General features: G+C 56.1%; 5 protein-coding genes across 5 annotated transcripts; 3 read left to right on the top strand and 2 right to left on the bottom strand.

Annotated features, from left to right (window-relative positions):
* Positions 1–1,382: 1,382 nt before the first annotated feature.
* Positions 1,383–1,634, top strand: K452DRAFT_285239 (uncharacterized protein). The gene has a single exon (XM_033540081.1). It carries the CDS (start codon positions 1,420–1,422, stop codon positions 1,606–1,608), a length of 189 nt encoding a protein of 62 aa, XP_033399746.1. The 5' UTR covers positions 1,383–1,419; the 3' UTR covers positions 1,609–1,634.
* Positions 1,635–3,425: 1,791 nt separating this feature from the next.
* On the top strand, positions 3,426–4,146 carry K452DRAFT_151725 (uncharacterized protein). The gene has a single exon (XM_033535541.1). It carries the CDS (start codon positions 3,579–3,581, stop codon positions 3,978–3,980), a length of 402 nt encoding a protein of 133 aa, XP_033399745.1. The 5' UTR covers positions 3,426–3,578; the 3' UTR covers positions 3,981–4,146.
* Positions 4,146–8,307, bottom strand: K452DRAFT_151697 (uncharacterized protein). Its single transcript, XM_033535540.1, has 2 exons — positions 5,206–8,307; positions 4,146–5,109 (listed from the first exon to the last, which is right to left on the bottom strand). The coding sequence occupies exons 1-2, from the start codon at positions 8,053–8,055 to the stop codon at positions 4,312–4,314; spliced, it is 3,648 nt and encodes a 1,215-aa protein (XP_033399744.1). The 5' UTR covers positions 8,056–8,307; the 3' UTR covers positions 4,146–4,311.
* A 1,207-nt stretch (positions 8,308–9,514) lies between these two features.
* Positions 9,515–10,534, bottom strand: K452DRAFT_285238 (uncharacterized protein). Its single transcript, XM_033540080.1, has one exon. The coding sequence runs from the start codon at positions 10,437–10,439 to the stop codon at positions 9,975–9,977; it is 465 nt and encodes a 154-aa protein (XP_033399743.1). The 5' UTR covers positions 10,440–10,534; the 3' UTR covers positions 9,515–9,974.
* Positions 10,535–11,467: 933 nt separating this feature from the next.
* K452DRAFT_285236 (uncharacterized protein) lies at positions 11,468–12,541 on the top strand. The gene is made up of 2 exons (XM_033540079.1): positions 11,468–11,992; positions 12,085–12,541. Exons 1-2 carry the CDS (start codon positions 11,506–11,508, stop codon positions 12,288–12,290), a joined length of 693 nt encoding a protein of 230 aa, XP_033399742.1. The 5' UTR covers positions 11,468–11,505; the 3' UTR covers positions 12,291–12,541.
* Positions 12,542–12,613: the final 72 nt, after the last annotated feature.

Here is a 12,613-nt window from a genome sequence, read left to right as displayed (position 1 = left end):
TTTTTTTATGGTGTGGATAAGAGCTTTTTCTGTACCAAAGGCACTTCAACACGGAGTTTATAGGGGAAGAGCGTTTTTATGCTAGTTTTTTGGTTAAAATTTTAAACACTTCTGTACAAAACAATGAAGATGACTTCGATGAAGAAGACTTTCTGCTCGCTGAAATCTGTGATAAATGATACGTATGAACTTTTTGATATGCTCTTGGAGCTCACTACTGCATCAGATGGTAATGGATGTGGGTGTTAGGAGCTATAAGACCTGTTAGTGTTTATAAGTGATGCTACGCTGTTCATTCTCTTGGTGAACTGTGAGAAGGCCGGCTTGATGCTTCACTGTGGTACTGCTAGGCCCAGCTAGAACGGGATACTGTTGATGGGCCAATTTGAGATCCACATAGCAGTATATTTCGTCCATAAAGTGACTTCAGCCCTCATCCCACGACTCGTCGGCTATTTATTATATCCTTGTGCTCCGAATGGAAAAATGGAACAAACACTGGTTGTTCAGTGATGCGATAGGCAGTATATGTTCATTTTTCGTGTTGTAGGTTGTTCTACTTTACCAATCTTGTAATATCGAAACAGTGGCTATATACACCGGGTTCGGCAACTGCTTAAGTGCGAGTACTAAGTGTATGCGTTTATATGAAGCTCTGTATAATTACCTTAAACCTTTGGGTTTGTTAAACGGAGGTCCAAGGTCACTAGGCGATAACTATTCTATAGCACAGTAAGTTACAATCCAAACGCTAAACAAATTATTTATATTTCCCAGCAACCTTCCTCATTTGCGGAAGTAATCACCAGAAGGGTATCCACTTTACGCCTAGCTGACAAGACGTCAGACCTCTCCTTTACGAAGAACATCTTCTCATGGAGAAGCTCGACAGAACACCATATCAGTCTAAGCAAACTCGCCACAGACCTCGCCTACACGACGAATAACGTCCACCAGATGATGGTTTACGACCCCTCCTTTAACACCCCTAACGCGAAACGTCAAACGTCTGTCCCATCTGAAGATGGTTAAACAGCTTAGAGAGCTAGTTAACTCTCTTACTAAGACGGGTACTGGTAAGGAGCCAAGCCTCAACAAGAAGATCTGGGTTGCTGGCGGTGGGAACGTTGATAATAACTATAGGGAACTAGACAGGTGTGAGGACGGTGCATAAGATCAACTCGTAACAAAGCAAAACGCCAACGCCCCGCAATAATGACAAAGAACATCATCAATTAATCAATCAATCAGCACAAGCTCGCTGGCCTCCTTGCCCAGCTGCGAACCGGCCACTGCTGGCTCAACCAACACCGCACACGAATGGGTCGGATTAACAACGATCAATGCGAATGCGGAGAAGTCGAATCAGTTTCCCACGTTCTCCTCAACTGCTCTCTGCTTCAGGAAAGCCGACAGAAGATGCTCCAAGATAGTGGACTAGAAAAGAACAGCCTATCAGCCTTACTCGGCGGAAAGCCACTAAGCAATGCCGCAGCTACCCAGAGTAAAGACAACAATTGGAGAATAACAGCATCACAGCTTCAGGCTGTGCTCAACTTTGCACAAGACTCACAACGGTTTAAGAATAGAGACAATCCTACAGCATAGAACCTCTACACCACTATCCCCTCCTACCCTACTATCCGCTCCCGTTACCTTCCTTTTTCCTCCCAGATTGACAAATCACATGTAAACTAGTAGCAAAACTCTTGAATAGTCGTAGCCTGCATATCGCTCAGGGCGATGGGTCAGGGTAAATAAATACAACTCAACTCAACTCAACTCAATCACTCAATCGACTCATAACCAGATTGACAAATCACATGTAAACTAGTAGCAAAACTCTTGAATAGTCGTAGCCTGCATATCGCTCAGGGCGATGGGTCAGGGTAAATGAATACAACTCAACTCAACTCAACTCAGCACAAGCTCACTCACCCAAGACGCACGCGCCCAGAGCGCAATACACCACGGCCGTCTCCCACTCCGCCTCCATTAACGCAATCGCCGGTAAAGGTGATTGATTTGACAAGACGGGTGCCATCTCAACAGAAGAGCAAGAAGGCCTCATATGCGGTAGAAGAGTCGACCGGACTAACCACCGCAGCAGCTCACGCAGCATGCTCAGCTGGAACATCAACGTCAAGCAAGCCACCGCGCGAGACAACAGCCCCTCAAAGTCCTCGCAGCAGCCGGCTATAGCAGTCGCACAGGCTCTCACCCAGACAGCTTCCTCCGACACTGACAGCGCACCCGCGAGCACTGAACCGGGAGCCCCGCTCCGCTCCGTGACCCAGGTCTTCGCCGCTCGATCTGCGCCCCGTGGGTGAACGAGCAAGACAAGCGCCCTCCGAACAAGAGCGTCCTCATCTGACATCTCGGTCTCTATGCCCGGAGGCATGCCACAGCAGAGCCCTTCGCAATTGCAGAAGTGCGTACTGCGTGTCCAGCGGTCTGCGCTTACGCAATCAATACAAAGCCGAGGCAGCCATCAGCGCGCTCGTACTAGTGCTGCTAACGAAGCCGTACGAGATCTGGGACGTACTGGCTGCGAACGCTGGAGACTTCGACACCATGGCTGTTGGCGGGCCGTCTGGCGAGCTCCCGGACGGGGGCAGACATCGACAGGCCTGCTGCGTAAGAAGGGCACGAGGAGGCAAGCTTCAGCAACGATGTAGAACAGTAGTTTGGGATAGTGGTGAAGGACAGCGTCATGTAAAGATGGCAGAACAGAACATCATGTAGAACAAAAAGCCTTTGTTTTATTACTTGTTTGATTTGCTGGGGCTTTACTGTACGGCCTGCTCCCTCTTTTGAACTGTTCTGCTTTTTACTTTCATCAGACCGCCATGTTAGGTGGTCGTTGACAATGGATAGTGAGAGATGTGAAGAGTGTGCTGGATATCGGACCGCGCCAAATGACTCCAGCACTATTGCTCCAGTGTTGCCGTGTGTATCGTAGGGGAAGGAGGAGTACACTACACCGCAATCATCTCACCACCGCACAGCACAAGCACACAAAACTCATTCACGAGCAAGCACACAAAACGCAAACCAAACCAATTGCATTGAAACACCTCCCTCCTCCCTCTAAAAACCCCCTCACCACCACTACCCCTCTCCCCTCCATCTCCCAACCCCGCCACCGCGCCCAGCGCGGCACGCCACGCCACAAACGTCCGTCCATAACCCCAGCAACCAAGCAGCCTACCTACAATTACAATCCCCCTCTCACCCCTCTCACCACCACCACCGCAACCACCCCCTCATGAATCATAACCACATGCGTCGCGCGCAAGAGCGCGCAAGAGCGAACCGCCCAACCAAGTATCCAAAAACGAGCGACCAAAGCAAGCGAACCGCTAAAACAAGCATGCATGATAAAGCACAACAACAACAACAACAACAAAAACGAGTGCATCCACCCAAACCCAAGCCAAGCCCAAGCCCAAGCTCCAGCCTAGCCCATTTTGCTTTCATATGTATAATATAGCCCTCTCTTTTCCAGCCCAAGCCATTCCATCCCGTCCAAAACATATGCGTAAGCCTTTTCGTCGTCGCGTCGATTCGTTTTACCCATGCGTGTGCGTGTGCGTGTATTCATTCGTCTTCTCGCGCGCGCGCGTGTGTGTACGCAAGTCCATGTATATCCCCATCCATCCCGTTTTGTGCTTTATTTTCGGCCCCCCTCTGCGCGCGTGCAAGCAAGCAAGCAACCGCGTCGTTTCTACCCCCACCACTTCAATTCACCAGTACCCACGCGCTTAGCCCAACCTAGCCAAGGTATGGTGAGGCAAGGCAAGGCAAGGCAAGGCAGGAAGAAGAAGATACAGGAGAACGGCTCAAAAAAGCCAAGCCAAACCAGACTAAGTCAAGCTCTGAGCTACAAAGCAAAGCAAAGCAAAGCAAAGCAAAGAAGCCAGCCAGCACAGCCAGCTCAGCGAAGAAGACGAAAAAGAAGCAGCAGCAGAAGTAGATAGCCGACAGCGCCATGCAGTAGCTACGTTAGGTAGTAGCGTAAAAGCCCATCAGAAGAAGCAAGAAGAAGCAAGAAGAAGCAAGAAGCAAGAAGCAAGCAATAGAAGAAAGAATCGAGGTGTGAAAGGAGAAGAACCAAAAAAACCGCAGATTCGTGAACGCGTGACAATCGTAAAGCCAAGTAACCACCCACCCAATCAAAAGACGCTACTGCTGTTGCTTTAGCAGCCCCCTGAAAAACAAAACAAAAAAAAAAAGAAGCGCGACTAAAAAGAGCCGAAGCAGAGAAGAAGAAGACGTAAAGATGCAAGAAAAGAATAAACCCTCCCCCAACTACGCGACCCTCCCCGCCTCCCCCTCCCAATAAAACCGCGAGCCAATCATGCCCCTCAACTCCTGCCGCCGCTTCTCCGCCTTCCTCTCCGCAAACTTATCCCTCAACCCGCTCAAGCCCACATACTCGACGCTCCAGCCTTTCCCGCCCTTGCCCAACAGCCGCGGGATGCGGACTTCGCGGCCGCGGGCGCGCGCCGCCGCGGTAGCGGCGCCAGGGGCGACAGAAGAAGGAGAAGAAGAAGAAGCAACAACGGCGCCGCCCTTAGCCCCCTCAGGCGGCGAGCGCAGCCGCGTCGACGACGCCATCGACCCCGCTCCCGCCCCCGCCCCCTCGCCCAAGAGGCTGCTGCTTGAAAAGTTGCCGCCGAGTTCGCGGCGGCGGTTCTTGCGGGCGCGCGCCTGCGCCGGCGACGCAAACGGCGGGCTGCGTCTGCCGGCGCCAGAGGCAGCGCCCGCACCCGAGCCCGAAGCCGAAGCCAGCGACGTCGCGGTTGCGCTGCCGGCGCTGGCACCGCTGCGGAGCGAGCCCTTCGAGGGTCTGCGTCTGACGCCACCGACACCACCGCCACGCATGCGCGGCGCAGGCGCCGCCTTCGACGAGGTCGAGCCGGATGGCGCATCGACGTGGTGGCGGCGGTTGTTGGTGCCGTGGCGCTCGACGCCCAGGCTGTTGCCGATGAGGAAGCCGCCCGAGCCCTTGAAGCCCGTCGTGATGCGGCGGCCCAGGGCGCCGATCTTGCGCCGCTGGCGCTCGACCGCCTTTGCGCGCTCGAGGTCGCGGTACTGCTCGTCTATCTGCTCATGTGTCATTGGGTGGCTCGACAGAGACCCGTTGTGATAGCATTCATCCATGCCGTCATCATCATCTATGGCTTCTGACTGGAGACCCACATTGCTCGTGTTGCCGGAGCGTGTGCCCGACGTCGGGGCGCCGCTGACGGCAAGATCATCCTCACTATCCGACCCACTGAAGTCGTCCCAGAAACCACGTGGCTTCCAAAAAGGGTGTAGGTTGTTCTCGTCCGCCTTCTGCTTTTCCGAACTAACACTGGGCACACGCTGAGGATCAGGGTTCGGCGGGTTGATGTTGCGTCGAATACTTGTGTTGCGAAGGATCGGCTGGATAATTGTGTCGGAATAGCGCCGAGCACGTTGGACAAGGTTTTGCCGGCGCGTCGGAGGCGGTCCCCGGTTTTCGTGTTTTTGAGGTGCAGACGGGCCGGCGAGTTCACGCTCAATTTCCTCAGCCGGGGTTGGCGGAATGATCTTGAATGCAGGTGGCTCAGGCGGTTTGCGCGGGTTTTTCAACGGGGAGGTGACCGTGGGAATATTGGCAATGACATGCTCAGGCGGCGCCGGCGGTCCAATGGTTAGGATTGGAGGAGTTGCTGGACGGTCCTGTGGTTGCTTCGGCGGCAGGGCTGACTCCGGTGAAGAGGCGGCGCGCCTGTGGGAAACGGTTCCAGCGCGGGCAACCTGCTGGACTACGAGCAGAGAGTGGTTGTTGTGCGGGTAGATGCTGACGGCAGTAGCTTCGCTGACCTCGAGCGGGTCGCCGGTATCAGACATCTGCGAAAAGGGTGTCTGCGTCCAGTGGTGCCGGACCATAGAGTGGTCGTCTGTGCGGATGGTGGAGCGATCGAAGCTCGTCCGACCAGTATATAACGGAGAAAACCCTGTAGAATCGAGACTTCTGCGACGGCTTCGATTGCTTAAAGCTCTGTCAATGCCAGGCCGAACAATCTCCTCAGTCCGTTCGGAGGTCCGATCAGGGCTCCGTTGTGCTTTGGAAGAATCGGCCGGACGGCTCTGGTGAGGATCTTGGTCCATCCGGTGAGGCCTTTCCTCCGGGCTTGTCCGTTCTTGCGGGCTGCTGACAGGTCGCTCTTGTGGTACTTGTTCCGCGCGCTTAGTCAACTTGTCTTGTTCCGACTGTGTTTGTGGACTAGTCCTCGGACGTTCCTCAGACGCTGGGTCTGATTTCGTCGGCTGCGCTGGTACGTCGTCAGTGGGAACAGGCGGCAGTGGCTTGGATGTTTCCCGCTCATCTGGGGTAGAAAGTAGAGACTCCTTGCTGCGGACCCCAGGCTTGTTTGCCGCACTCCGGCGGAAGCTCTCTCTCTTTGGACCCTTCGGTGAGTATTCCAAAGTGATTCTGTCGCTGCCGCCGGTGACTCCAGACGGCGCTGTGAAGCTTCTGCGCTTAGTCTCATCTGACGTAGGCGGTGGTTGCTCCCGTCTTTTGCTCTTGGAAGGCGAAGATGACTTGTCGGCCGATTTCTTTCTCGGGGCTCGTTTCGGGACATCAAAGTATCCGAGGTCTTCATCGGGAGTGGCCGAAGTACGCAACTGTGACTGTATTTGATCTGTAAGCAACTGAAATCTAACATGGTTCCTAGGTGCCAGAGCAGGCTTGAGGCCTTCTGGTGCAGGGATCACAAGTACCGGAACACTATTTTGACGTTTTCTGGTCGAGACCGGCGAAGACGTTGCGCTGACATTGGGGGCGTGGTCGGATCCAATGCTGTCGCGATTCCTTTTATCCGGTATACGGGATCGCTTGTGTACCAGACGATGCGATGGGCCATCTTCCAGGGACTGAGAGTTGCGGTTAGACCGGGACTCGCTGCTTGAGCGTAATGCCAGATTCTTTCCAGCGTGGCGAAGCGTCCTTTTGTGCTGTGGGGGAGTTGAGACCACCACAGCCTCCACCACTGTTGATGTATTAGATGCGATGGAAAAGCGTCTAGACTCCGTATCGAGCAGGTGCTTGTGGAGGGCTCTGTTGACTTCATTGGGCCAGCCAATATCGTTGGCAAACTTCTCGAGCGCAGGGTCGGTTGGTACTCTTTTGCTGTTCTCCGATCTTTCGCGCAAGATGGCGCCTCTCTTCATGACGGATAGCGGTGATGCGCCTCCGTCCGGAGATGTCTGCCCGGAAGGTGTTTTTGGAGCCCGGCCCCGTCGTACCGTCGCATTCCTCGAGAGATTAGAGTCCCACCCGTGGTCCGGCTCCCAATCTCGACTGTCTCTCCTCGCATCCCGAGACCCATCACGGTGGGTCGCCGCGCGATCGGGCCGGCCGGAAGGATTGCGTTCTGTCGGCGTCATGTCATCATCATCGCCCTCCATATCCAGCAGTTTTTTGTCCTTCATTTGTACAGCAGGACCGGCCGGCGGTCTAGAAAGGGGAGCGGAAGCGTCGGAATACGAGAAGCGTGGCTGGCCGTTTTCCTCCTCAGATTCCTGGAAGCTTTTCGCAGTGGTAAAAGAGTCGGAGCGCGACGAGGGATTCAGCTGAAGTTGAGCGGAAGGCATCGTCAGGTGTTCGGCTGTCCGCGGCGGGCTCGGATCCGGGGTAGGCGGGCTCCTCTGGCTGAGGGGTGTCTTGATCGATGACTTCCTTGACAGCAGCGAGGGAACGACGCCGGCGTGTTCCTGCGTGCTGGAGCGTGGTCGACGGTCACGGTCTTGTAGGGCGGATGGTGGTGTTGGGGGCAGACCGAAAATGTGTCCATTGATTACGGGCGGTGACACTAGGAAAGTCGAGTCTTCGTCGCTGGTTTCGGTCGAGGCGTCGTCGTAGGCGTAGGAGCCTGGTCTAAGCGGCGCCAACGCGGGGAAGAAGTCGTGGATTTCGTCCCTTCTGTACGACGGGTTCCGGGGGGCCTTGAACACTGGCGCGTCGTTGAAGGAACGCTCGAGAAAGGTATACGGATTTTTCGGTTGGGCTGACGGCATCGCGAGGCGTGCTGAGGGTTGCAGCAAAGGTTGGCAGTTCAGCGCTCGTTCCCCGCCGAGTTGCCGTCACGATGTGTTTGAAGAACGACCCGCCGATAGTGTAGTCCCACAGCCCCTCGCTCTAGACGCATCGACGAGCCCCGCTGCTGGCTACTCTGCTGAACTGTCCCTGACCGGCGAGTCGCGGCCTCTCATTCGCGCAGGCTTCCCCGGGCACGTTTCAGCGGACACGGACGGATGATTGCAGGTGGGTCGATGCACGAAGACTCGAGGCCTGAGAGCGAGAGGGCGTGTCGCGAGTGAAGGGCGGCCGGAGCGATGGACGAATTCGCAACGGGTCGAGGCGGAGTAGGTGAAACCGAGGATCGAGTCGAGAGGGCGAGGGCTGAGAGCCAGTCACAGGCGCGCAATCGAGCAAAGGTGCCGTCGCGATGACAGTGATTCGCTGGGAGAAGGGTTGGTGAGGCGTGTCGGAGGACGGCGGGGGTTCAGGTTCAGGTTAAGGATGGAGACCAGGACCGGGGCCAGGCAGTGCTTGGGGGCACACGAGAATGGGGGCAGGCGAGTTGTGTCTGGGCGAGGACAGAGAGCAACAGCAAGCAAGCAATCAAGCAAGCAGGCGAGCAGCGTAAAGTGGGAAGCGATGGGCACGCATGCCGGCTGGGCCAATAAGTACCCATGTCCATCGCGACTGCAGGGCCTTCCCCATCCGTCGTCTCAGGCTGTTGGAGCTCGTGGGCCAGACGCGTCTCGACTGACGAAATGATTTTCTCCAGATTCCCGCCTCTGCCACTCTCTGCGCGTGGCAGCAGACGTCACTTGCCCGACCGAGCTTCCGGATGATTTCCACTACGATCGACAGACTGACGTCCGGGGCAACTTTTTTTTTTTTTATTCCTTCTCTTTTCTCTTTTCGCCTCTACTCTCCTTTGTTCCCTTCCCATGTGAAAATTCCCATCTCGGCCTTGGACAGAGGAGATCCGACGCCTCGTGCCTCGCAGCACACTGACACTGCAACGCCTTTTCGCTGTGACACGTGAATGCGCGAGCACGGCCTCTTGACGCATGCATGCAAGATGTTTTGAACTCAGAGACTCCTGTCAGCACTAGATGCAGATGCGACGCCCGACTACGAATAGGAACGACGCAGAGCTCCTCCCACGAATAACAATGCCATTGTCCCATGCCCTTCCTGCCGGAGCCCGGGAGTGGAGCCAGGAGTCGCACGAGTCCGACGGCCCGCTCAGCCTCATGTTTGCTCCTTCAGCCCACGCCCTGAATGGTCTCAGCCGCACATGCAGGGGCCGCAGGCAACAGTCGAGCAGGCTGCCGTTGCCGTGGTGGTGCCACGGACGAATCCTACGCGTTGGGGTCGGTTGCAGCTCTCGTAAGACTGCTGCGACTCGACGCGAGGACGAGGTGCGCTGGGTGGCTCGTTTGACGCGTGTCTTGGATTTTTTTTAGTAGGGTCGTGGTACTTTTCTTATCGACTCGAGAAAAGCCAAGTATGTACAGCAGCGTGGCACGGAGTGTAGGCGCATTGCATACAACGGGTACTACACGCCTGGGGCCAATGGGACGCCGGCAACCGACAAGATGTCTCTATGCGGTAGCGGGGACAGCGAGGCTACTTTCGCCTGCTTCTACTACTTGTGTTTACCGCTCTTGTGAGCAGGCCGTTTTCCTAACCAGCAACACCGTGCCATGCAAGCGAGCATGTCGAGCATCCCTTTGACGCCGCCCAATCAACGCCGAAGCCATGCAGCGCCCAGAAATCCCAGCAAGTTCCGCCGTCGTAGATCTGCGTGGCGGTGACGACTCCCACAATTCTTCGCTATTCATTACTGCCCGGCGCCGGCGTTCCCTTTGTGAGGGCTCCATAACATCCATGCATTCTTCAACAGCCCCTACGCTCCATCCTATGCCGATCCCACGCCCTCGTCTTCCGGGAAGTACGTTTCCTCGTATTTTGGCATGATGACATCCCATTGCTCGCCCTCGTCCTCATCCAGGATCTGGTCTGGCGCGTTTGCCGCCTCCTCTCCCCACCTAAACGCCAGCACGCCGTTGTCCTTGAGCCCTACGTCCTTCAAGCTCGGCCCGTCCTTTTTCTTGCCAACCTTGGTCTCTGCATTGTCAACTCGCACCCAGCCGCGTGTCTCGTCGTGGGGATCGAGCATCTTGGCCAGCTGGATCTCGGCCGCGTCCTCGGGCAGCGCGTGTCCGTTCAGCGAACCGTCGGGCTGCGTGTCGCGCAACGCCTGTAGGAGCTCCGGCTTTATGCTGGAGAGGGTTTGCAGCGCGTCGACGTGGAGGACAATGGTGGTTTTGTTATGCTTGCAGCGGAGGGTCCACGTCTGTGGCGAGGGCGTCGTGAGTGGCATGTTCGGCAGGATCTACCCGAAGGTGGCGAGGGCGCGGCAACGGTAGGGGGGCAGTGGACGTGTGCGCGCGATTGGATGCTTCGTTTTGGTGGTGGTGCTGCGGCGGACTAAGGCGCTGGCGACTGAGCGGTGCAGCAGGAATAAATAGACGCGGTTTCAGATGCGTTGGTCGCTGGGATATACCAAAATTAGCTTGATTGCGTCTCAAGACCCATCAGACTAGTGACGGGCAAGTAGGGTGTAAGACAAAGAGCTATAAGCTAAGGTGGGGGTGGGGGGCGCGCAGAGCAATTGAAGGAGTCGTAGATGGTGAAACACTTACGTGTAGTGATCAGTCGTGAGGTCGTGTTCGTGCGTGATTGCAGCATTCAAGGTCGTTAGTGGGAGGTGTTGAAAGAGCAAGGAACAAGCTTGGGCGAGCTTTGGTGGATGTGGTTCATGGTCTGTCGTTTGCCGTAGTTTACGGCGGACCGGAGCCACGCGACGCGACTCGGCGTTCGATCGTGGGTAGATGCCAGGATGCCGAGGTTGAGAGGAACAATCAGTTAACAACAGCACTGCAGGAAACCCGACTTGGTGCAGCATTGTAGAGGAGAGAAATCGCTTACGGTTGTCTTGAAAAGACTAGCATACTTGTATCTCCAAATTTAGTCACGGATCTCAAGGGCAAACATACGTATAACCAAGAACCTTGGCCGGAAGACGTAGTTGTCGCCAGTATAAGCCAGTCTATTAAGTTGACTCAGAATTCAGTCTGCGAAAGCCCTATCAATCATCAAGTCCAAGGTATCCTCTAACAGCAACATCAATCTATCAACGACAGAGATCCCAACCTGCCTATCGCGGCTAGCCCCATCACGAGTCATGACCCGCGATGATGTTACCGTCTTTCTTCCTCCGCAGCTACAGCTTCAATCCTCGCACAGCTAGCTCCAACCTCACCACCCACCTATCCAGACCAATCCAACCCAACCCAAAACAACCAAACCAAACCACGACCAACCAGCCAGCCTCGCTACCAAAGAACCCACCAGTTGCGCCGCTCTCACCACACACAACCGCCACAATGCCACCACCACGCGCGGCCCTCCGCGCCCTCACGCGCCTCGCCCTCCCACGACGACAACCCCGCCTCCCCCAAACCGCCCGCACCCTCACAACATGCCCGCGCCCACTCGCCTCCCGCCCCCCACGAACCCACGACCGCGGCCCAACAAGCACAGAAAGCACGCAAACCGACTTCGGCAGCATGGACGTGCTGGGCGGGACCCCGGCGCCCGTCACCGGCATCGACGCCACCACCGCCGACGGCTTCGCGCTGAACTCGGGCCTGCGCGTCACCGGCTCCGGCGTGCTGCTGGTCGCGGGCGAGGTGTTTCGGTGGCGGCCGTGGGTGCGCGCTCCCCGCGGCGAGGGCGAAGGCGTTGGAGGTGAGGCTAAGGACAAGGGCAAGGACAAGGGTGCGGGTGTGAGCGACATGCGCAGCCCCAAGGGCCTCTGGGAAGTCGATGAGGCGGCGTGGGGCGTTTTGCGCGTCGTCTGGCCCAAGCCGGGTACGTCTCTCTTCCCCCCCTCAAAATAAAACCCCTCCAAACCCCAAAACCCCAACCAACACAAGCTAACCCCCTCCCTCCCCTCAAAACAGATCTCCTAATCCTCGGCACCGGCCCCAGCGTCATCCCGCTGTCGCCGCGCACGCGCAAACACATCAACGACCTGGGCATCCGCGTCGAAGTGCAGGACACGCGCAACGCGGCCGCGCAGTTTAATCTGCTGGCGACGGAGCGCGGCGTGCAGCAGGTGGCGGCCGCGCTGGTGCCTGTGGGGTGGGGTGCGCGTGGGGGTGTGTAGGGGGCAGGCGGGCGGGAGTGTGGGCTGTGTAGGATGAGGGAAGGGGGAGGAGATACGGGCGGAAAGCGCGCGCGCGCGCATGTGTGTAAGTGCGTGTGGGTGTATGCTTATAGGCGTGTAAGAAAAAGAAGAGAAAAGAAAAGTGCATAAGCATGCACAGCTGCAGTACATGTACATGTATACATATATAGCAAAACACCAACAACAACAACAACAACCACACCTAATATAAATAAATATAAATAAGTCCACCAGTCTAATCTAACAGTCTCATAGTCTAATAGGTAGTCTAACCAGCCTACGGTTACGGAGGTTTTTTTTTT

This window comes from Aplosporella prunicola, assembly GCF_010093885.1.
Source record: "Aplosporella prunicola CBS 121167 unplaced genomic scaffold K452scaffold_7, whole genome shotgun sequence".
NCBI lineage: Eukaryota > Fungi > Ascomycota > Dothideomycetes > Botryosphaeriales > Aplosporellaceae > Aplosporella > Aplosporella prunicola.
Note: the sequence above shows the minus strand (reverse complement) of the source record. Positions and strands in the feature narration are given on the sequence as shown.